This window comes from Meleagris gallopavo, chromosome 12, assembly GCF_000146605.3.
Source record: "Meleagris gallopavo isolate NT-WF06-2002-E0010 breed Aviagen turkey brand Nicholas breeding stock chromosome 12, Turkey_5.1, whole genome shotgun sequence".
Classification (NCBI taxonomy): domain Eukaryota; kingdom Metazoa; phylum Chordata; class Aves; order Galliformes; family Phasianidae; genus Meleagris; species Meleagris gallopavo.
Genome location: NC_015022.2, coordinates 11,351,729 through 11,377,488, shown reverse-complemented (window position 1 = coordinate 11,377,488; position 25,760 = coordinate 11,351,729). Strand labels below are relative to the sequence as shown.

Genomic DNA, 25,760 nt, shown 5'->3' with positions numbered 1-25,760 from the left:
TAACACAGGAAAAAGGGAATTAAAAAGGATTTAAAGGCATAGATAAACATCTACAAAATGAAAGATTTTTAACAGTGTCAGAATTGTGACATCATTCAAATCATCCTTCTCTAAACAACTTATCTGCCTCTCAGTTCACCAGTTTGTAAATAAGGACAGACAAAAGCACTTACCTTTGTCAAATCTATAGAGATGAATGAATGAAAAGCGATGCACAGAATGGCCTCTTTTGGGCACAAAGATATCATTTTCTTCTTATTCCAACAAAAAAGAGTCAGTTCCTCTCTGCTCTCCCATGAACTCAATACAAGGCCCAAGCCAGCACGGCTTCTCATCTCGTTCACACTCAGCTGGTGCTGTACCCATCACCTTCTATTCAAACTTAACCTACATCTCCAGGTCCAGTCCAGCACCTTAACCAAAATCCTTCGCCTTCTCACCCCCTACGTCTCTCCTTGCCTCACACCCAAACCTACCACATCTGACCCACCCTCTGTTGCTCCCACCATCTCTCACCAATTACCCCACTGCTCCCAACATGGCTTTATGACACATTTTCCCTCGCTGCAGGCACAGCTCATCACTGTAGCTCCCTCAGCTCTGCTGTCAGTATGATCAGCACTGCTGGCCATCCATCAGCAACCTCCCTTGCAGTACCTACGCAGCATGCAGCTGCTCCATGCTCTGCAGACCGCTGACAGGCAGGCACGATGTGGTTAACATCATTGCTTAGTACTGACAGTAAAATAGAAAAAGTAAAACCAGAGGTTAACTCACAGCAGAAGAACCCTCCCACATACACACCATCCATTCTCAATGCATATATTGTTTAGGTATTAATTAAAACAGAAGTATCTCTCCTACTTGCCTGATGTGACAGGTTGAAAGCTGTCCTGTGAATTATGGACATGATATACCTCAACCTCTGTGGTTCCTAGGGTAGAGTGCTTGCTGAACATAGATGTCAGATTTGGTAAATTTAACATTGTTTAGTCTGAGGATAAGTGAGGAAAATGGGAAACTCATCTGCCCAGCAGCAGGAGGGTGTGGAGTGAGGCAGTGTTGTTTTCTGCAGAGTATTTTTATGACTGGGCTCTTGAGAGCTGAGATGTCACTAGGTCCCTGGGCTGTGAAACCAGCAAGGAAAAATATGAACTGATGCAGTTTTATATAACTTACAAATGCATTTAGCATTTTCTGTGACAGAGAGACGGCAGTCAGAAAATTTAACTGTTTCCTTTGTGAACTTTATTTTGTTTATCTGGAAGCTTGCTCTGTGTCAGCAGAATTGGCAGCAGTCTCATCCAGAGCAGCAGCAGGGCATTTTCCCACATATTAAAATAAATTCTAATTTCAAGAAAAAGGGAAGAAGAAAGAAAAAAAAGAAAAAAGAAAGTTACGCCGTGAAATGGCATTATTACCCCTAACAAAAAGCATATGGAATAGTAGCTAGCACATAGGTCTGGGAGCCAGGAATAAATCAATGCTAGTCTAGACATGCTGATTCCAGCTGTGGTCCTGAAACAAGCTGTTAGTGCTAGAATTTGATTAAGTCTAATACCCATCTGGATGATGAATGAAGGCAGAATAACACTGTCCCATCAGAGCTGTGCTAGAGGTACTCGTACTGTGGCTGGGACACAGTCAGGGAAACAAGGGCTACCCATTGTATTTCGATTTTTTCCAGTAACTCACTGAGTCCACAGCCAATCTCAGAAGTCAGCGTGGTAAATCCTATGGAACAGTGGCTTATCACACGGATCTCCCCAGAACAGGCAATGTAGCAGAGATGTCTTCACTCAGTCTTGTTCCCCACTTCTAATGTAGTACGGTCTCCAGTCATGGTCCCTCTTGTGATTTCTCCGCAGTGACTATAACATTTAATTAACTCATATTTATATGCACTCAAAAGATGGAAAACTCTATACACTATATATTTAAGGTAATTACCTCACAAAAAGGTAATAAATTAACACTGACCAGTGATGTAATTGCAGAGCACAGATCACTGGCAGGGACTTAGGAACCCCCACAAACACACCTCCTCCCTCCTGCCATTCTCCTTCTGTCTCCTCCCCTTCCCCAAAAAAGCGAACCCCTCCCCAAAGCACTCTGATACAAAAACCATTTCCACCTCCCTTCCTATTATCTTCTTTTCTAGAAGCAAAAGTGTCCCAATTTATCTTTTCTTTAGCTTAATTTCTGTCATCCTGAGACAAAACCATTTGCTCCACTACACAGACTTTATTCACCCAAGACCAAGTTCCCCAAGCCCTTGCAGAGCTTATGAAAGGCGTTTTCAGTCACTTGGGTTAAATGAACACTGTGTATTTTCTTTCTTCTTCCCCCCTCACCCCCCTTTCTTTTTGGGCTAAGAGTAATAAATGAATCATTTCAACTTTGGGCAAGGAGTTTAGGTGCTGTATTTGTACCATGCAACTACATAAACACAGAACGAGCCAGTTAACCAATGAATGGCAGGAATTAGAGGTATTGAGATGATCTAAAACATTTTAACACATTTTTCCATATATTAGCCTTTGGAGTAGTTGTGTTTTGCTTTCTTACAACAGACACAAGTCAGTGAAGTCCAAAAGGAAAGTCTGAGGTTTTACATTTCTGTTTGTGGTACAGGAAAAGGGTTACGATCTCAGTGGTTGATTCAGTGAAATAACATCTCTTTTATACACATCTGCCTCGCAAGTAGGGCGGTAGTTGGAAATACCCAATCTAAAGCATTAAAGATTTGCTGGCAAATAGCAAGGCATTTTCTGCTAAGGAAAATTGTTATATTGAGTAGTCACTTTGAGTGTTCAGGAGCTACAGTCAAATATCCAAACACTGTGGAGTTGCACTGCATTTATTATTTTGTCAAGTGTTCAACACGCAGGGAGCTGACTCTGCTGTGAATTCCATGCCTAAGAGGGGATGATAATAACCTACCTAAGTAAGAAGATACTTAGCAATGGTAAGTGATATTTTCTTATCAAATTCTTTGGGCATCATACAGTCAACTGTTTTTACATGTCAGTATGTATCATTTTCAACTGTTTTTATTCGGGAATTTAAACGAGGAGAGTAATCAGATAAGACATAAAAGCAGAGGTGTTTCACAAACTATATTTTTGCCTTTCTATACGTTGTCATGGCTGTTTTGTTTTTAAGTTATGTGAGAAATTTGAAGGAAGTTGTTGAATGATCAGCCTTACTACTTAAAAGAGAGATGCTGTGCATGGAAGCATCTTAGTTCAGGACACATTCACTTTGCTGTATAATATTTCTCCTATTTCTCCTGACACACATAAAATCAGCAGACTGTACAAGGGAATTTTGTGAGCTTGCAGCTTCCTGCAGTTCTGAAGGCCTCTCTAAACTTGCTGTATCTGAGGCAGACAAAAAACAAAAGCATAAATCAAGCGATTCATTACTCAAATGCATTTAAATCTTCAATTCTCTCTCAATAGCAATTAATCTCCATAAAAAAAAAAAAAGAAAAAAGAAAAAGAAAAAGGAATTCAATTTGAAGCAGGATGTAAAGAAGAGGATATGTAATTTTTTTGGCTTTTGCTAAAGTTCATCATTTTTCAGAACTGTTTCTAACCTTCCTGCTCATTTTAAGAGCTCTGTAGCTGCAGGCAGTACTCTTCAAATTTTTTATTTTCCTTAAAGAAGCAATGCAGAAAAACACATTTCCACGAGAACTGGACAGGAGCACTACGTAATCCTCTGAAAACACACACAAATTTCCAATCCGCTTTAGAATTCAATATTAATATGATTAGTGTTTCAAAACATACTTCCAAACAAGACATCCAAATGCACTATTTACTCAAATCTCCGTATGAACCAGCCTGTGCAGGAAATCAGTAAATTAGCCCAGAGTCTCAGCCTCAAAGGAGATGCATATTTGTTTAGTCATATGCTATAAATAACGTCTGTAGTCTCGGGACTTTGCCAGCATTATTAATGCAGTGTTCTCTTAATAGTCTCCTTTATTATGGACCTCATTAGTAGCTGATTCATGCAGCATGAGCCTACAGAAAAAACATGCAGGCTGGTGTAACACACGGACACTGGTGATGTATGTCTGTACTGCCACTGTAACCTCCTTTCTGTGCAGCTGGCATGCTCAGAACCAAGCGCACACCTCCTGGCCTGCAGCCCCTGGGGAGATGCAGTCAGCTGTTATGTTTCCAGAATTATCATATAGAATGAATTTTGTACGCAATATATTCTGCATAATGAGATGGATTGGTACAGGATATCCTTACTTGACAGGAACAAATACTTGTTTTCTAAGAAGAGTTGCTTTATTGTCTGTCTAATTAAAAGAGTACAATTTAATTATCTTATAGCACTTTTTATCCCTTCCCATCCAAGAAAGAAGGTGATTGCCACAACTCATTTCTATAGACAGGGACTGAGAAGAGGAGGGGAAGTAAACTTACCTAATGTCCAATATTCAGGTCACTATCAGAGCTAAAAGGAGATCTCCACTACCGTGCTCTGTGAAAAACTGGGCTGTGGCAGAATGTGACTACTTTATGGAGTGAGTGGAGTGTATTAGACATGGTTGATGAGGTTCAGTTATATGTACTTTAAACAACTGACAAAGATTAATGGGGAGCTCAAACTGATATTGACAAAACCTTAACATCTTTTTGTCTATTTTAAACATAAAGTTCCTTCGTTTTGGCCATAAGCAGTGGTCCTCTCCTTCCCTCCCTTCAAAAAAAAACAAAAAAAACCCCACAAACCAACAACCAAAAACATGCAAACAAACAAACAAACAAAAACACCCCAAACCTTTGAAACTCCTCTTTTTTATAAGTAACCCCCAAAAATCTGTGTATTCTTACCCCTCTAATTCTTATCTGAGTCACATCTTTGAAGATTCACTTCCCAAACTGAATGACAATATTTATCATCAGATTAGAAGATGTTGAAGAAAAAGGAAAGGGAACCAAACTAGAAATCTTGGGTTCCAGGTTGCATGGAACATGATGTTGGACGATTACTTGGGACTCAAATACCAGAAAAGACTGTTCCTTTTGGGAAATTCAAGCTGAGACAAAGGATTTTGTATTATTTCTTATAGAGAGAATATTAGATATTCTCTGGATTCCTACTAAAAAGTGAGCACACATGAAGAAAGTACACCAGAAAATGTCACCTACATCAGCCACAAAACAAACATAGTAGCAGTGATGTGAGTTATAATGGCTTCTTATGGAGTAAGGAATCTCTTCCTAATGTTATGGAGGTTACTTACCCACTATCTGGTAGCCCTGGACTACAGACACTGTGAAACCAACAGTTGCTTTTCAGTGTTAAAACACAGAACGTCACAAAAGTAGAAAAATAATCAAATGTTAAAAAAAGCAATAAAGTTTCATGGCACCTGAACTCCTTCCTCCTCACTAATTTAATACATAAATAAATAATGCTGGGGAAGTGATGAAGGTCTTTAACGTGCCAAACATTATTTTTCAAGCTCTTATGGACAAATGTCAAAATAAGAGTCAATGAGTATGTGGATACAGAGACATTTAAAAGAAACAATAACTAACAGTCTATCTGTGCATAGAGCAAGTTCTCAAGACTAGTGAGATAATGTCTTTACATCCAGATATGATGCTTGTCCTAAAATAGATGCTTTACCTGAAGCAGAAATCGTTGTCATCAACACAGGAATTACAGCTTAAAGTTCTCTTTGTCAGATTGATGAGATCAACTCATTGTAACAACATCTTCTGAGCATTATATCTGTGATTTTGTAGGAAAAAAAAGTAAAACCAGTGTCAGGAATCCTCAGGAGATCTCTTAGCCTGTTATTTAACATCAGGCACTGCTCTAGAGGTGTAGGCTTATCTCAAAACATGGGAGAAAAGCCGTCTCCCCAAAACATGAGATTCCTCAGTGCTTAGGATGCTAAATCTGGCTCTTGCATCATCTGTCACACCTACAGGCAGGGTGTCATCAGATCTTATGAAGCACTAGAGTCATTCTGCTTTGTGTCTTACCAGGGAGCTATTTTTTGCGACAGATTATACGGTTTCAACCACAAGAAACCTGCGAGATAATTTAGTCTCATCTTGCTGTCAACAATAATGCTTGTGAGAAATGAATGTGGTGCTCACTGTGACTCATATCACTGTTAGAAGCTACAGCACAGAAGTGAAGGCAAGACAGCTGCCACTGGAGCTTTATGCTGGTATCCTCAACGCCACAAATAAAACCATCAGCTCAGCCTCATTCTAATTGTCACAGACTTAGTGATAAAGTAAAGCAGCAGAAACGTGAAGGGTCTTGAAGACTCTGTGCAGAGAAGTGGCAGTGTTAAGTAGCTTTACCTCTGCCAGGCATCGGGAATGACAAATATTCAGAAGTGGCTTCTGCTAAAGCCTTGCCACAGAAGTGACAATCTATAAAGACAGTAAAGCCATCTTATTTAGGCACAGATATCTAAGAAGAAGAGATTACATAATTCCTCATCAACCACTGAAAAAGCTAAATTGAAACAAAAATTCCCACCAAGATTCATCAAAGCCAGCAACCAAGACAGGACCATGCATACTACCTATGGCATGCTAAGGGATGGTGAAGTACAGACCTTCAATGAGAGTGAGATCGGGCTTTGAAAGTGGCAAAGAAGAAAATTCTGCCAATAGTCCTCAGAGAGACAAAATGTATTCATCTTTTCAGTACTTCCTCTCATTCATATCTGGCTTCTCAAGGCATAAAACAAAATGCAGTAGCAACAAATATGACACAACCCAACGAAGACTCGCAATAAAATGGAAGACCAGACAGATCTAAATACACCTTCTAACACTGAACTTATGAAGCATTCAGAGAAATTTTTCATATGATTTTTGTATGTAGACTAAGTTCAGTTTTCTTCTGCCCTTTACTTTTTTGCTCGATGAATCATAGTTTTGGCAATTAATAATTCCCCTTTCATTCAAACTAAAGGGCCCCTTATTTCAACTTACAGTTCAGGGGACTATAAATCAGAAGGAATGCAAAATCAGATGAAAAAGGAACATTATGTGATTGGAAATGCAGAATGAGGAAGTAAGGTCATACCTTTAAAAATATTTGCTTTAAATTAGAATGACAACATACAGGCAAGCTCACAATGTTTTACTACTCTTGTGAACTCTGTATCAGTCAATGGCTTTACAAAAATTGACAGATATGGTCTTCAGTACCTGATATTTAGCAGTTTCATAGCTCAAACACAAATATCCTGTAGTATTTCTCTAAGATGAACACAATCACTTATGCATAGTCTATAGACCCAATACAAAAATATTAAAATAAATAAGCACAACTCAAAACACTTTGCTCCAAGGGTACGATTCTTGCTAGGCCTCATCTACCATACCATGGCTACAGTCAATGTTCTTTATGCCGACTCTGCTGTTACTGCTCAGTTAGATAATCTCTTAATGCAGTATTTCTTTGGACCACATGGGATACTTTTCTGTAAACAAAGCATTGTATGTACAGAATAACATTCTGCATAGAGAACGTCAGAGAGAGTGAGAGTGCATGTCATGCAACGCACGTGTAGTTGGGAATACAAGGCCTAGGAACCTTGATTAACTCACAGGGAGGCATTCCACTTGGAAACAGAAGAGGCTGCAAAGCTGGATACCATTATGAAAGAGTCAGGTAACAAAGCTCGCAAAAGGAAGTGGACTTAAAAAAGGATCTGAAGAAAAAGGAGGAGATCCAAATGTCTGAAAGCAGCACGACGCTGAGGGAAAGGAGGGGCAGCTAAAGGAAAGACAGAAGTATGTGGAAGATAGAGGATGACATCAGTGAAGAGATCAATGAGAAGAGGATTCTACAAAGGCTTGAAGAGCAGGGCACTTTTCCTAGAATAATCCTAGACGCAGCAAATCTGAAGCAAGTACAAGGAAGTATATTTTTACGTAACACATGAAACTCATTGCCTCTGGATAATCAAAACTTAATGGGAGACAGAAGTGGATAAATTACAGTTACTTAAACAAGATTCATTTCATCTACAGAAGAACATTCTTCGTGCTTCCTGGCAAAAGCGGGTACTAAGTGATGAAAGGAACTGGAAAGAGATTTATCTAACTTGACATACTGCACTACTTATCCATTATGGGCCTCATGTAGCTTCTGCTAAAACAATGCTATCCAATCATAATGTAAAAAGCTCCAGCAATTCTGGAATACGCACAAAATATCAGGGTGTCAGCCTCTTCTTATCAACAAGGCACTCAGAAGAAACACTTCCTGAATGCTGATTATTTTTTTCCAAGCTAATTCTACTGAAGCAAATGCCACTAGCCTTTGCTGGAAAGAGATACTGGATGAACTGTGCTGATAGGATGAGTAAATATACCAGTTCCTAAGTTGCTATGTTTTGATGGATGGGAGGCACAGTAAAAGCTTCACAACCCAAGACTGAAGTGACTAATCTAGTCCTGGCTTAGCAATGAGAAGATGGACTGTCTTGTGCAACATAACTGCTTTCTGGAATAGGCAATGTGTGAAAATTGTGTCTGTGATTAAGATAAGACTAATTCTTGTGTAACCTACCGTAAAAACATGCCTAGTAGAGGGCTGGATTAGATAATCTCCAGAGGTCCTTTCCAACCCCTACCATTCTGTGATTCTGTAATTCATCAGTTTGCAGAGCAATATAAGGACAGGACAAAAGCTAGCATACCTCAAACTATTGGCTTCTTCTCCTATTATCACAAGTATGGGGTTGGGTAGAAATCAGGTCTGAGGCTGTGTTCCATCATTACTTAGATTTGCCCAATGCAAAAGTTCTGCTTAAATTTATATGCTCCTTTTTGGAAAAGGTTATCACCAGTAGCAACAGGCAAAATATTTAGTACAGAATAGTCTGCAAATTTATCCTCTAGAATCCAAATCTCTGGATTTGGAAAATAATTTGAGGGGAAGAGGGATCAGCTCCCATATCTGCTCTGGTTCCAGACACATGTGGATTCTAGATGAGAGAGAAGAACTCATAAGCAATATGTTCAGTGGCTTCTCTATTTCCTCCTCTCACTTCCATCAGAGACTAACACCAAAAGTCAGAAAAGTGTCTCCTAACTCAGGAGAGAAGCATCGCTCTGCCTGAGAATGGTACCATTGGACATTTACTCCGCAGCAAGAGCTGTTGCTCTTTCTGCATGCTCTCTTCCTTTAACTGCAGATATTTTCATTTATTCATCTCTTGGGGTGAAATCTCTGTCCTGCTGAAATCAAAGGCAAAACAGCTAACTTCAAAGGACTCATTTCTGCTAGCTTCTTGTTCCACATATTAACTGTGCTTTAGATTTCAAGTATTTCCTTTTATTTATTTGAACTCTTCACTTTATTACATTTTTCCTTTCTTGTCCCTTACATGAGAAGACAGTAAAGAAACCCAGCTGACTTTCCTTATAACAACTATTATTTCATAAACCTTTAACAATTCAGCTCCTTTCTGTGGAAAGAGTCCACATCATTTCAATCCTTTCATAAAAAATTCGAGCATCTGATCAGCGTTTATTGCCCCTTTCCTGGTATGATTCCTTTTAGCTATGTAATGAAGATTGACCACAGGATCCAGTATTAAAGCATACCATTAGCACAACACAGCAGGCGCAGGAGGGGCTCTGTCTCTTTTTCCTTACAGCTTCTAAAAATGTGCTTTTTAGTTCACCGCTGGGCGCTGAACAATTACTGTACAGAGAAGATGGAAAAAAACTGCAAAAGGTTACAGTGAAACATCATGAAAATACAGCCCCTCCTTGTGATATTTTTGCTTCTGCTGCTGGCTCTGGCAGAAATCCAGATTCAGAATGAACAAAACTTCCAGTGGCTTAAGGACTACAGAATTCAGCCCATAGTCAGGAAATGCAATAGCATATGACAATGAGAATAATAATAATAATAATAAAAAGCTTTCCAATCCTTCTGAGCTTCCAGCTCAATCAGCTTGGATCAAAACACAGAGACTGTTAAGAATTCGCGTCAATGAGTGCTCTACTGCTAAACAAAAACGTGTGTGTTACAGTGCAAGGCAGTTCAATGGTAAACAGTACGTAGCTCTGCTTCCTGATAGATATTACGATTTTGTGGTACTGACAGTATAAAATTTCATTTTATACACAAGGCCAATATTCTCTCAATTTAAGCTTAGTGAGGAATTGTTTGCTAAAGCACAAAATCATATCCCTATTTTTCCGTCTTTCCAGGAAAGCTACTTGATATCCATTGTTCACTACTCAGCATCAAAATCATGGCTCTTCTATAGGATTAGCATTCAAAAAGCAGCACTAACAGTAGATATTTATGGCCACCCAAGTTAAAACTGAACACCTATTTGTTGGAAAAATAATGCCAAATTCTTTTCATTTTGTAAGCGCTTTAAATATAAATTAGTCACAATTGTATTATCAGGGGCAGAGAGTTTCAGGGTTACAGTAGGTGCTGCACAAAGCAGAGATTTCAGCTGCACTTTTTGCCCTGATATGTCATTCTCACAGACCAGATGCTCGTATTCACTGCCCACATTTCATCTAGAACTCACATGAGACCACTAAACATGAGACAATGTAAGCAAAATTTTACAACTCATTTTAAACTCTCTCCTTTGTGAACTTAGTGATAGACCAATAAAACCAGAATCTTCAGGCTACATAATACAAAGGGTAGCAGGTGTCTAAACACTTTCATTGGCCATTTCCACAAGCAGGCAGGGCCTCATATAAAATTCAGGTTTCTCTTCACATTTTCCTGGAAAGTACAGAATCATAGAATCATTAAGGATAGAAAGGACCCCTAAGATCATCCAGTCCAACCACCAGCACAGCCCCACCATGCCCACTGACCACGTCCCTCAGTGTCACATCCACATGTTTCTTGAGCACCTCCAGGGATGGTGACTCCACCACCTCCCTGGGCAGCTGTGCCACTGCAGCACCACTCTGAGAAGAAATCTTTGTGAATATCCAAACTAACAGCCAGCTTGTGTGGCTGCTTTCAATGGAAGATAGAAACAAGTCACAACAGGGAGTTTGTACATTTTCAAAAAACTCTGAGACTGCTAACACTAATTGATTGAAACAGGAACACCTCCTTGGAATGTTCTCATAAACTATCAATTCTACTCAACTCCCTGAAAGGAGACTGTAGCAAAGTGGGTCTTGGCCTCTTCTCCCAGGTAACAATGTTAAGACAGCAGGTAATGGCCTTAAGGTTGGCTCAGGTTGGATATTAGGACTCTACGACTGAGAGAAAGTATGTTTTGGTTGTTACTGTGTGAGAAGAGCTGGGAATTAACAGGTGGAGAAGAGCAGACTCTAACTGATGAGTTTTCAGTTTTCCAAGTCCTTGATAAGATTGGATCACAAAATTGCAGTTTAGCACATCAAGGGGAGAACATCTAAGAACTGGCTGGTTAAAGAGACCGTGCCACTTCACGGTGAGAAATACAAAGGATTGGCATTCAGAAGTAGCTCCTGGAACAGAAAGTGCTTATGAAATTCTTACTGGCATCACGTTTAAAATATCTGCTAAAAATTACAAGAAACATGCTTGCCTTCTCAGCATCCAGCAGGAAATCCTGCACTTGATTATCACAGATTCCCCCCCACTCCCCAGTAGGTTCAGCATGCTGGGACCCCAGCAATCCTAGAACCAGAAAGCGATGGGTAAAAACAAATTACACAAACTCCTTAAATAGTCTTGTCGTCTATGGGTAGCTGGGAGCTCGCTGGAAAGTTTCCCCAATACTGCATCCCATTGCTTTTGTTTATCTATCCTTGCTGACATTTTCTTCAATTAGGAAACAATAGCTCCGTTCCAATGTACTGAGCAGAATTACTGAAACCAAACCACGTGACACCATCAGAGTGTGTTTTCAATTATTCACTCTGCTTTTTTTGCCAGGCCTATGAAGAGGAACAGCCTTCTGCAGGAGTCAGGTTTGTCTGCCTCGCTGTTGTAAGTTCCTCCTTTTGCATTTTTATTTAAGAATTAGAGGTTTTTTAAAACTGTAAATTCAACTCTCAAGAGTTTCTTACTCTTTTATTAGAGTGTTTCCGAATCTCTAGCTCTTCCTACTGCCTGGAAATCCTTGGTTTCTGCAACAATTTAGTTCTAATAGTACTGCTCAGTAATGAATCTGATGGAGATCACAAGATCTAGATTAAAATGGGATGCAAAATATCACGCTTTTAGCACTTGGTAACGTAAAACCTGTCTTGCTAGTAAAGAAAAGTTCTAACTTTCCTACTGCATGGTTAACAGCAATGCATTCCCATTCAGTCTGGGAGCTACATCAAATTATTTACATCTTGTAAATGCTTGGTATAATATCCAACCAAAAATTTGAACCAAATGGGCACTGCTCAAATCATTTACTTTGTTTGCAGAAGACAGACTGAATTAAGGCTTTTTAGACTTAAAGCTGGAAAAATAAAGCTGGGTTAAAAAAAAAAAAGAGAGAGAAAGAACATTTGGTTTGCATTACAAACCACAGACAACTTCCATCAGGCATGCTGAAGGTATAAGAATGGCAAGAGAAAATGACAAGCAGTGAGCGCACAGGAGGAAGAGATGAATGGTTTGGAGAACTGACTTTGAAGTAATTGTCTGTGCCCATGATACGCTTAATTAAATTTGGTGGAATATGGCAATGAATCACAAAGTTTCTCTAGCACTTATGATATTGTTTCCTGCGTAAAATAATATTTTTGGATATTTTTATTGAAAAATGTACAGAATACATTTTTGGTGCCTCCTGTATTTCTGTCACTTATGGACCAGCAGCCCTGGAAAGGATGCTGTTTTAGTTAGGAGCAAAAGCAAGTATTTAACTGGAAATCTCCAGGTCTGTTGGGTTTATTTTCACTGCAGCTGCTGGCTTTCCTTGAGATACCTGGTAAGTCAGGGTTAAATTTGGTCTTTGAGCTAACAGAGTTCTGATGGGAGTGAGGGAGAGGGTAGGGGAAATGACTGATACAACATGGCAAAAAAAGATGTTCTCTCTGCCGAGGGTAATATTTTGCAGGAGCATCATTGGGAGGGTGGGAAGGAAGAGTGCACTTAGAGCAATGTTTCCTTCCCTGTTTCAACAGGTGCTTCTACGTGCCCCGCATCCCAGGTGCTTAGAAATAGTCAGATACACTTTCTGAAGCACTTACTACTGATGGCAGTGCTTGGTACTGATGCTCTTAAGCTCAGCAGCCACAGGCAGAGTGAGGAAGGGCTCCCGCATCTCTCCCCATCCTTCATGCTAGCGTACCAGTCTCCAGAGAGCAGTATTTTGACCATTAAGCTATTAAGTCCTCTGCTACCCATTGCTTAATGGCTCTTTAAAAATTCTCTCTCTTCAGGGAAGCAAGAGTGCAGTTAATGTTTGTACAACACAGAAATCCGTGAATGAAAAATGCTATTTCTTCTAATTTTTCCCTAAAGGCAAGATTGTTTAGGTCTGAATGCACAATTCAGGCTCATTTCTGACACTTATTGCTCGTATCTAATAGTGATTGCCAGAACCACAGAAGGATCAGCAGTCACTTTTGCAGACTTTCAAGTGCTGCATGTTCCATGGCCAGTTAGCTCTGTTGCTTTCTACCTAGATGCTGAGGAGAGTTACTTGCAGAAGTTACCCCAATATGACAGCAAGGTGTGAAGCTCCCCTCATCCTGACAATCCTATTGTTTTTTTCAAGTCCACATTCTGGTTCAATGGGCCAGATTTCATTTTCCTCTAAGATGCCTTCAGGCATGCAGGAAATCCAACACCAACTTTACAAGATAAGCAAGTTTTGTAACTCACATATTGAAAATACATACAAGTTATGATATTCTGAAGTTTTGAGCTAGCCAAAATGCTAAAAACACAATCAATAAAAATCTGCAAATCTCGAAGGTCTTCATGTATTAGTAGCAATAAATGTCAGTCAGCTTGTAACTAATGTAGTCAATGAAAAAACATACAAAAATTGCAAGCTTGTGATACTGAATTATGTCAACAACTTCCTATTTCAGTTTTCAGAATTATTGTTCTAATGTAATTCATTGCACTTTTCATCTCTGCATTTCAAACTAAGTTTCACCATAGACGCTCTAAAAACAAACTTCTCTCAATACTGCAGAAAAGGAGATTAACCCTAGAGAAATAATATTGCAAGCCAACCAAAAAGACCATGTGTTAAAGCTGAGCTCTATGTCAACCTCTTCTCCATCCCCTGTGTCCTCACAGAGCTCACGCTGAATAGGACATCTGAGCCTACAGCCCACAAAGGGAGCATTGGGCAGTCCTCCATCCACACTTGTGGCTGCAATTGGCCAGGGCTGCAAATTATGTTATTCATAAGAACAGAAGGTATTCTCTAAATACCAGTAGAAAATTCTGTGCACTGAATAAAATACGTTGTGCCAGAGTGGGGAAGGCTGGGAGCCCAGTTACTTCAGTTGCAATGTTCCTATCCAGAGAGATCAGCAATGAGGTTCCCAAAGACACACAGGAGAAAGGCAGAAAACACAATTATTTTCTTCAACTTGACATGTTCTCTAGAAATGTTCAAACTTAAACTTTGCCACGAGACAATGTTGGGAATCCTGAGAAGTTTCTGAAGTGTTAGCATGAGTTTTTGAAACCTTAGGGATTTTGTTTGGGAAGAGACATGGCGGAATAGAGCATTATTAGGACTTTTGTGACAGAAGTAACTTACACTTCAAAGCTACGGGAGCATCATTTATCAAATACACCAGAAAGGACTGTAGGCCTTTATGGAAAAAGGGGCCTCCCTCCTCCTGAAAAACCTACATGCAATGTTTTACTTTTATAAATCCAAACAAACTCTGATTCACACTGAACTGTATATTTCTCCAGCAATGCCATATAGCTCCTTGAGATGGGTACTCAACTGCATAGTGTTTATCATCTATGTATATATTTTTCTTTGTCATTATTTCTATGAGAACATAAAAAGTGAAAAATATAATCCTTATGATTTATTATATAGGTCTGGCTTGGTCAGAACTTGCAGGCCTATGTTTCTTGTCATGGCTGTACAGAATCTTTTTGTTTCTGTATCACCAGTGACATTTTGGGTACGAAGTACAGATGCTCCTACTTAATTCTACACAGAACCAAAACCAAGCAGCCAATGCTTTGTAAAGCATTGTGCAAACTTTTCTCAGTGATGTACTTGGGAATGCCTTTTTAAATTGCAACCATTTTCAATTTTCAGTATAACACTTACAGCATTCTTTCATTTACACAAATCCTTTAGTTTCAACATGTATCAATCAGATACCGTGAATAGAAAAGCTCTTGCAACAAACAGAAACCAAAATCAAGCGAGTAAGTCAAAGTGATTGGTTTAGACTTGCTTGTGTTGAGATTTTCTTCTACTGCTGACATACCTAACAAAATATTTCTGCAAAACTTTTTGAGAGAAAAAAGAAGCCCTTTTAATAAAGCTCCCCTTTGTTATCTTAACATCCTCATTACTTTTTTTATTCTACAAAAGCTCCAACCTCTGCCAAATCTTGACCGTATAGCATTTCTTCCACTTTCTCTTAGTTTGCTCTGCTGCATCACACACTGAAACAAACCATTCCTGTAATGGAACCCTTTTTGATTGATGTATTGGAGCCATCTACCCTTACGGAGTTCAATCCCTAATCAGATATTCACATCTAAAGTGCTTCACTGGATCTCTATATTACTGGTAAATGTGAGTCTTAAGTGAGTTCTGGTCTGCAAAGGTAGGAGCTTTACAGCTCCTGACATTCCTTACCTTCTCATGGCTAAAATCTACTTCTGCTAAGCCGCTTACAAATCAGATGTGCCAGGCAGAGAACTTAACGTTGACAATTTGATTAATCTTCTTTGAATTATAGTGGTTTCATGAATTAAACTTCAAAAGGAGCTTCCTCTTTTCAGATAATGTCAGCTGGATAGAATAATGCTTTTAAAGTATCTTCTTTTTCAATCTGGGATTTCAACATGCAAATTCAGCAGAAGCCAAAGTGAAGCAGCACAATGGAAGCATCAAAAACATTTATTAAAAGCACTCCATTGTGCTCGGGGAGCATGTGAAGAGAATGAAAAGGTGAAGGCGAATTTAGTAGAGCACTGCACAGAAACAGAATTAGCAAGTCATGAGCTACCACGTGGCTGTTAGCAGACTGAAAGGCTCTCTTGATTCGATTTATTCATTAGGGCTTTTCAGTAGTGTAGGTTATTAAGTGGGGATAGATTACAACTTACATTTTATATTTCCTTTCCTGGAGGATATTTAGCAACAGAGAAGCAGATAAAGTTATTGAAGGTATCATGCCACATAAATGGGAGAACGATAGGAAAAAGAGCAGCACCACCAGCTCTCTGAAGATGGATCGAAAGAGCAATGCTGGCAACAGGAAGTCAAGAAAGTTTCGCTCCATTTCAAGATCACTTATACTGTGCAATGCCAGAAACAGTGATGATGGGTCAAGTCCTGATGAGAAATGTCCCGATCCTTTTGAGATCTCCACCAGCTGGGGTCAAGAGGAATTTGACTGCTGCCCTAGAGCACAACTGCCAAGCACATCAGAGACAGAAGACAGCCCACCTGATCCTCCATGTGTCATCACCAGCACAGCCCAGTCCAAGGCGGCCGCAAATGAGAACTGCAACAACATGAGAAGAAAGTTACTCATCAAGGTAGGCATTGAGGTGTATTATATTGTAAGGTTTTCTATTGCAGTAGTTACAAGATGTGTTAATTCATACTTCTCAGGAACATAGGATCCCCCTTGGCGTTTTCAGAGCTTATGGGCTTGCAATGTTCCTGCTGTGTATAAACTGCATGAAAATGTATTGGCTTCCTGACCACCCCGTAGCACCCTGCTGATTAGCACTGCACTGAAATCAGTGGCTGCTAGGCCCTTCACTGTTGAAGACTAGCACAGCTGGTGCTTTCTACTTGCAATATGTATTATACTCAACATACAGAACTGTCAGTATAGAAAAATGTGCATGTAAAGCAAGATACAATGAGACCTCACAAGCTACGCAAGCATAAATCATATTAATACTATGAAAGACACAGGAGATTTCACAGGCAGATGTTCCTTCTCTCTGATTCAGGAAGGAGAAAGTGATGGCTCTAAACCAGAGATGTCACTTTCTCTAGAGATGTAAATATTACATTTTCCTTTAATCTAGAAGCAACTATTTTAACCCCAGATCTCTGGCCATTTCTCAGTCTAGGCAATATGTTTTAGAAGCCTTCTGAAATGCTTCCTTCTCTCTGATGTATCCTAATTGCTCATTTTTTCTCCCGCAGTTGGTGTGTCACTGCAACTGCGACATGACTTTTAATAGCCTGTATCTTCATGGCATCTAGTACCATTCTAATACCCCATCATTTGCTTTTTACACGTACAAATAGTGGCTTATATTTCTTATATTATACAATAGCGCTTATTTTTCTTTCACCTACACTATTTTTCTTACATATTCTATTTTATTTTACTTACCTTCAATAGAAATTGATGAAACCAGACCTCTACATCTAAAGACAGATTGCACTGGAGATCTGAATCTCCCCTAATTTTTTGAGTTTCTTATTAATGATCACAGCATGTAGTCCCATACTGCAAGGTCTGCAGCACGACAGAAATTGGGTGATGATGTATGTCAGCCCCTAGGCAAAACCACAGAACAAAGACAAAAAACAAGCCGAGTTTCTGTTGCATTCTGACAGAAAACCTAAATAGGTGGAAATGACTGAAATACAAAAATACACCTGCAAAACCATAGCACTTCCTCTCATTAGGAAACAGCCTGTATACACTCTGCTGATATCCATCTGGGAGTAACGAAGGAGCTGGCCTCTGTCACTCTCCCCTTTTCTCTTTTTAGCACAGCTGAAGTGTTCTCTTGGATATGTGTCAGTTTTTGCAGCCTGCTTTCTTGCATACCTCCAAAACATGCAGGCTTCAATAACCATTGTGATCCATAGCCTTGTGAAACTGTTCACTATCTTACTGCAGACTGTAAGTTATTTGGTCTTCTAGCTGACAAACAGCTCAAATAGGGATCTGGGGAACAGAGTAATTCTCATACCTAATGCTGTTGTACGGATAAGTATCACTGGTGAGGGAATCAACCCCCTCTGGTTGGTGTGTTAGTGTCACTGAACACGGAGGGCCAGGAACCTGGATGGACAGTGACACAAATCAGTCAGAATTAGGCCTTTACCAGTGCAGTAGGGGTGCTCACTGACACTATAGGTAACGGGCACACTGAATTCTCTTTTCAGAGCTCTCATAGCCATACAAACTTCTTCAGATGCCACTTGCTAATATTCCTGCCTTTCAGAGTCACGGATCAGTGGCTGTGAGAAGCCTTATCTCAGCATGCTAAGTGGGATGAACTTCAGTAATAGCTACACTGACCTCATCTGTACCACTGATGCTGAGGCTTTGCCCTATATTATGAAAGCAGTGATTTCTATTTTCCATATGGCACAAGCCTGTCATCATCTTTCTATACCATGTGTCTTATCTTAAACTTGAAAACTCTGTTTAAGAAAGGAGTCAGGAAGTGTTTTTCAAGTCTTAAAGTACGACACTCTCTTCATCTCCACGTGACTCTGCAGAAATTCACAATGTGTGATTCAGAGCTGAAGGATCCTTGCCTTTGTTCAAGAAAATTGATTCCATTATTTCTGTGGTGTTGTTGAGGTTATCCCACTGCTCTTTTGCTTTCCATTCCCTACAGTCTTAAATATGTCTCTGAAGGTGATAGTATCTCTCATGCAACTGAACAACTTCATTTTTTTTCTGTTAAACATGGAATGAGAGAAGAATGTTTAAAAGTGCAGCGTGATTTAATGCTCCCTGTGCCTCCTTTCTTCAGGACTAGTGGAGAACCAGAAACATCAGTCTTCCAAACATTAGTTTCACTCTTCTGTTCAAAAACTAAAGTATCTCATAGAATCATAGAATGGCTTGGATTGGAAGAGACCTTAAAAATCATCTAGTTCCACCCTCTCTGCCTTGGCCAGGGCTGCCACCCACTCAATTGCATGAGATTCACTGTTACAAAAGCCATAAGCAAAACGTTTTGGGACTTCTGCATGTGGGTCAGAGGCACATATTTTTCCTCTTCTGCCTCCCTACTGCTCTTTTTACCACACCAGAAAGCTATCATTTCATGCACTTCCCAACCATGTATTTCTTCCTGTCTGGTTGATTGTACAAAAAGCAAAAGTAGTAAATAACACAACACCCTGCAGAGCCAGGCAAAGAAAAGCTGGATCAAAACCTTATAGTACGTAACGTATGCACTGTAAGATGTTACCTGGGAAAGAATTTCTCAGTCCGATCCATTAATCTCTCACACCAAAGACTTCAATGTATGTCCTCTACTTTCATTATATATTCTAAATAACCAGTATTTTTTTCCTCCTCTAAATGGACTGCTAGCAGTAATGAGAAGGGTTTTATAATTCATTTGCTTTCCATGTTCCAAGATTCACTCATATCGACTACAGCTCATTGTGCCTCCAGCACGGGACATTACTTGGGCATCATCCATCCAACCAGCTCATGGACCACTTAGCTTTTAAGATGAGGCACACTTAACTCTAGCACTGACACAGCTGGGAAACCAGCTTCTCAATTTATAAATAAAAAGATCTCCTTTGTAGTTTGCTTCTCACAAAATTAGCTGGTTTTGGTGGCCTGTAAAGAAAGAAAGAAATGGCAAGCAGCATCTGATACCTGATGCATTTAACAAAGCAAACTGTCAAAGACAGCCTTGCCTGCTCGTGTCATTACAAAATCCGAGGCTTTGTAGTTTGTCAGATGGGTAAGAAGAAAGAATATTGACTCATTCTCTGGAAAGCAGCAGTCTCATGGGGTTGGAGAGATGCTTCCAGAAGCATTCCTTTTCAGTCAACGGCTCTCCTCCCTGCACCAAGGACAGCCTGGGAAGCACCGACAGTTACCAGTGAGTGTGGCAGAAGCGGGTGAAAAAACATCTAGAATAAACTGTAAAAGGGAAGGACCAGTTCTTTGTGTAAACACTCAATTCGAGCCCATCTGCACTTCCCCATTCAGTCCCAGAACATTCTCTGTCCTTGCTTCCCTTGGTTTCTGATCCTCTGCTTGAAGGAGAAAAAATGCAAAAGGTCATTTTCTCCCTTGGTTGTCACAAGAATTATTTTTATTAACCTGCCTTTGTGCAGAAGCCAGTTAGCTGGCTCCTTGGTACCAGGACAAGTGTTATGGCAACAGACTGTAATGTCTTGAACATGAGCCTATGGCGAGGATGGAAAAACAAAGCAAGTAGAGGAGACTACATTTATTTGGACGTTTCTGTTTCCTCCTCCCTTTTTCTGTTTTCTCTGTCCATCTTCCCAGCCTTCTCACTTTTGTGACATCAGGGCCATGCTATCCCCAGAGCAAGTTGGGAAAGAGGCAGTAACGCTAAGATGGTGCATGCAGCAAAATGTAGGCCAGGGCACAGGCTGCCCAAAAAAACAAATCAGAGCCCAGATGATGGGTGGAAAGGTCTGTCTGAAATATCTGATATGCCGATTGTGTATCTAGGGCAGAACCTGAATCCCATGCCCCGATTCTTTCATCATCCCAAGGCATCCTGGCTTCTACTATTTTATTAATTTCAAAGGGAATATGCTGCTGGGAAAACAAATTACATCTACTATAAATATTTTGGAAGGACCAAGGCTTTGGCTGAGGGATGTCAGAATTAGTGGAGTCATGTCAGTTTATGCCAGAAGAGACTCTTTGTTAGAAATGATGCATTAAAACAGGTTTCTTGAAGAAAATCCCAAAAGGCTGTGTTCTCTTCATCTTCCACTTGGAAATCCCAGCCATTTCACAGCTGGGAAGGCAGAGAAGCCAAATATTTAAATTCACTATTGTACTGTCGTTAGATTTTTTCCTTTTTGTGTGTCTTCGGCCTTTTTTTAACCAGCAGTCAATCAGCTCATTGTCATATGCTTAGTTAACAGAGTCAAAGACCTTACGTGAACCAGCCTTGTATAACACTTCATTTCAGACAATCTAACTACTATGTCTTACATTGAGAGTGCACAAAAGTTTTTAGTTTTTCACAGATGCCATGGTTACCCTTACTTCAAAACAACATCTGGAACGAGATGTTTTGAGACAGGACTCTGGGCTAGAAATGCCTAATAAGAACACGAAGGGAAAAGAAATCTCTTAAACGGCAGATAGAAAAACATCCTCTGAAATTTTTCATTTAGCATGACAAAAGAAGGAGAGCAGGAGGAGAGGATTTGCCTGGACTTGCAAATTACTTTTCCAGAGCAAAGCACATGAAATATTAATTTACTCTCACCTGCAACATAAATGCATTTAAAAAGACTCTTGAACTCCCCCTTTGATTCTACGTTTCAGCCAAACGGATTCAGCTTAAAGACTAATTTTCTTTATAATGCACTCCTGCAGACCATCTTCATTTTGGTTTCACATAATGGGCAATGCAAACACAAGTTTCCCCTGAGTCCTGAAATGCTGGGTTGCAAAGCCCCTTATAAGCAGATAGATTTTATTCACTGGCAGCAAATATGCACTTAAAAATATGTACTAATAACGAGTAGACAAAGTTGACCTAGAATCCACCTGCCTATTCCCTCCCTCCTCAACCTCTCAACCTCACTTTAGCAAATTTTCAGCATTTGCTACAGAGCTATAAATCACCATGCAAAAACAGCAGGGCACAATAAAAGGGAGAATGAAAACAAATACTGCCTTTACTCTTGGAACCATCAGCAATATTTCTATGCATATAATAATAAGTGAGACAGGAAATAAAAGACATTAAAGAACAAAACCCAAAGCAAATTGACTGCTGGCACGTGAAGTGGTCAAATGTTTACTTTTCTAGAGAACAGCTTTTACTCATTTTCTGTCATGTTGCAATAACTTGGATGTGAATACAGGGATCTAGATCCAGGGCCCAAAAGAGATGCAAATGCTGACAACATACAGATATTGCCACGTGTCCCTCCTGTCCAATAAACTTTTTTTTTTTTTTTAAAGTAGTTCACATAAATGCATTTAAAAACTGTTGACACACAGAGCCTATTTGAAAAGTTGCCCAACTTGGTAAGATGACCACAGAGTTAAAAAAAAAAAAAAATTGTTCCCAAGACTTCTCTACAATGCACAATGAATTTAACTTCTTTCTTTCTAAGTGCATACAACTGATTGCTCTTGGAAAGAATATTCTGTTAAGTTCTCATTGGTGTTATTTCACATGCGTGTCCCAATATAAGCAAGAATTTCCAGCCTTGCACTTGTCCCATTGCACAAAACACCTTCCCCAAAGGGTTGACACGGTGCTGCAATAAACAATCTCAGAGCCAAACACACTGCACCTCTGTGATGTCCTGGGAAACTGATGATAGCCAAATGCCTTTCTAACAAATAATTACAAAGAGTATTATAAATACTATGTCTGCAGCAGCTGTGCACTAAGAACAAGTTCTTGGAAGGGAACGAGCATGAGAGAGGCTGGGGGGCTGCCTGAAGAAGCCCACCATTAAGTGGAAGACTGAAATGGACAAGGAAGACAGCTACATGAAGCTCTCTGTGCACATGCCTGACCAGCAGCAGTGAGAGAACATCTGTATATTTAAAGGGAGCAGAACACAATCATAATGGCTCCTACATTTAGTATCTTACATCTCTAATGTTTTAGAATTAGCACACTGCTCTTTCAAGAACCCTGTTGATTTAATGGATGCTTCACATATGCAGAATCTGGTCTGTAATTTTTCACTGATGTATAAAATGAATATTTTTTCTACTCAAGATCTGACATTTCAAGACATCAGAATTTATTTTGTTACCATACTGAAGACTTGAAAGCACTGCCATGAGATGGAAAATAACCTAACACAGTCCTGATTTCATGCAGATATTTCCCCAAAATATTTTACCTTGGGTGAAAAGTAAATGCAGAAGTTCCAAAACCAATACTAGAGTTCAAACAAACTGGTTTAAAACAGAATCCTGTCCATACTCATACACTTACCTATTACTCACTGGAAGCACTCTTCAAAAAACAAAAGAGCTTCGTAAAATTCAGACGCTCCTCATTAATGGCAGACAATCTGGAATGCAAGCAAACCCACAGAGTTAACAAGTCAGTCAGTACAAGCACAGCCCTTATCTGTTACCTACTGAATTCAGTCTGTAGTGAGTCCAGGGCTCAAACTCAAATACTTCATTCATTCACAGCCCTGGATTTACTCTGGCAGGTTTCAGAATGGGAACCAAGCTCCAACAGCCAGCTGGGATGACAATGACCTGTATTGAAATTGCTGTAAATTCAAAGTTTGCCTTTGCTGACAGTCAGGTATAATGTGATCCCAATTGATTTGTGGTGAAAGGGCACAATAACCCTCAGGACTAGATGAACTCTGCTTAGGGGAGGAAGCAGCCCCAGAGATAATAAAGAAGGTGGTTATACAGCTTTCCTTGTGCTGTTGGAGAACTACAAAATCATTGGAAATAGTCCATGACACTCTGAGAAGTGGACCCTGGAGCAATACAGATAGCTGACCCCTGTGTGCCTTGTGAACAAGACAGTGCTGCTGACAACAGCCTGTCCTGATGTAGGAGTGTGCATCCCTGTCTGAAATCTATGTCTCGGTCTCTGCTGGGAACAAACCTGGATCCAAAACATGCTGAGGACCTTGTTCACTTTGTGTTGTCTGGAGAGGCTGCTGTGGGCAGGGAGAGTGGACTTAGCTCAGAGAGAACGAATACTTGAATTAGGAGGTGTACTGAGAAAATGGAGAAAGAATTCTGCACTAACTTTCCAGCTTTCTTCGTCTCTTCAGACTATTTAAATGTTTAAGTATCTGTGCTGCAGGACTGTATTTCCTAGACAAAAGTGTTTCCTTTGTATGCTTAGTCAATCCATTCTTTGCTTTATTTACTCACATGACTTAAGACTATTTCTCTTTCTGTATGCCCATATGCTAATGATTCATAACTGTATTACAAATGTGCTTACAATTAGCCCTCCAGATGCACACAGAACTACAGCAACCTCAACCAGACTGGAGATGACAAAACCTTCCAGTGTTGCAGTCATCTTTGCTCCCCTGCCCACTACTTAACAAGTCAGCAGCCAGGGTGGAGCTCCTCATGTTTTGTATACACTTATTTTTCATTCAGAGCGATCATGTTTTTTGGAGTATTTCCTTTTCTGATGTGTGTTTACTTTTCCTCCCTGTCTTTTCTTACAATCCTCAGCATGAGCAAAATTTAGCCAGTTGCTATTACAAATGTATTATCAGTTCCCTTCCTCTATATGCAGCTCTTCCTTCTTTTAGCCAGAAGCTAAGGAAAACAATTTTTTAAACACTCACTTTATAATAAAATTATTCTTTCACAGCTGCACACCATTAAAGACCAATTCTCATTCCTCTTGGAGGTAATCTGGTTCTAAGATAATTTTCAGCATTTCTTCACGAGATGTAACTTTTAGCAAACATGGTACATTTTCTTTAATGCAATCTTTCATCTTTCTGAATCAGGACAACTGCATCTGCAGATTGTGTGCAACCAGAGGAAACAGCAGCTCAGGAATCAAGCTTTCCAGGAGTCCAAACTGTGCCTCTCTCTGGAAAGGATTCTCAGGCTGCCAGGTACCTGCTGGAAGCACAACAAACAGGTACAGCACATGTGGAGTTAGCAAGCTTGTAAGGGAACTATTTGCACAGATGTTGCACAACCAGCATTCAGCAACAAGTTTGGGCTATTCTGTGCTGTCATAACAGCCTGGACTCAAGCCCTTACTCCTTGAGCATCTACCTACACATAATAAGCTGGCCAGTATGGGAGCTTCCAGCCGGGGAAACACAGAAACTGGGAAGGAATGTCTCACATGAGCTCAGTCCCCATAGATAGCACACGTATCAGTGCCTTGAACCCTCTGGCTCTGAAGACCTAAGGCAAAAGAAGAGCCTCAATAGCAAAGGGTAGTCATAGACTAGGAATGGGGTATATTCCCTGACATGGAGTATATAATATATCAAAACATGTCAGAAAGTGCTCTCTTCAAGGAAAAGGGAAGATTGCAGTTGACTCCTGAAGTGAGGCACATAGCACAGTAGTGCCATATTTTTCTCTGGACGTAAAACAATATGCATTCATTTTCCTCTACTCTATTTCTTTTTAAGGGATGGATGTCTGAGTCCAAGGAATGAACTGTTAACACTAAATGGGCAATCACTTAAAGATCTGCCCAGCAAGGAGGCTGAATCTCTCATTCAATCAACAACACAGCTGGTGAGCATGGTGATGGCTAACAAAGTAAGCATGAAGTTGTGTTTCCCCCCACAACTGTGGGGTGATTTGACAAAGAGAGAGGAAGGGAATTTGTGCATCAGACATTTGAAGGACGTGGTTTTGCTCTTTCTGACTAAACCCCAAACCTCTTGTGGTCAGACTGGTAGCTTTCAGCAGAGTTTTTTTTCCCAGATAAACAGAGGCTATGCAGAAGCCCTGGGAAATTCTAGCAAAGTCTCTACAGTTCATCTTTTTAGAAACACATGGCTTGCCAGTGCTCATTTTCCCTTTGGAAGTTGAGAAAAAGAAGAGGTGGATTAAGGATCCCTGAATCCAGAAAGCAGCTCCTATTCTGAAGTAGAGGGTCCTTTCCTTTCCTTTCCTTTCCTTTCCTTTCCTTTCCTTTCCTTT

At 40.0% G+C, this 25,760-nt stretch overlaps 1 protein-coding gene and 1 long non-coding RNA gene across 4 annotated transcripts in view; one reads left to right on the top strand and one right to left on the bottom strand.

The window, feature by feature from the left end:
- Nucleotides 1-1,108: 1,108 nt before the first annotated feature.
- On the bottom strand, nt 1,109-20,960 carry LOC104912847. Of its 2 annotated transcripts, XR_004161058.1 has the most exons (4): nt 17,526-20,960; nt 16,616-16,673; nt 5,662-5,766; nt 1,109-1,871 (listed from the first exon to the last, which is right to left on the bottom strand). It is a non-coding gene; the product is annotated as an uncharacterized LOC104912847 (long non-coding RNA). The 2 variants fall into 2 exon arrangements; XR_004161057.1 differs by having other exon boundaries at nt 1,109-5,766.
- IL16 (interleukin 16) overlaps nt 11,924-25,760 on the top strand; it is a 31,956-nt gene continuing 18,119 nt past the window's right edge. For both annotated transcript variants that reach the window (XM_010717460.3, XM_031555321.1), the window contains exons 1-4: nt 11,924-11,988; nt 16,296-16,707; nt 24,596-24,732; nt 25,241-25,349. In XM_010717460.3, the coding sequence (XP_010715762.1) occupies nt 11,939-11,988; nt 16,296-16,707; nt 24,596-24,732; nt 25,241-25,349 (708 nt within the window). In that variant the 5' untranslated portion in view covers nt 11,924-11,938. The remainder of the gene's footprint in view (nt 11,989-16,295; nt 16,708-24,595; nt 24,733-25,240; nt 25,350-25,760) is intronic.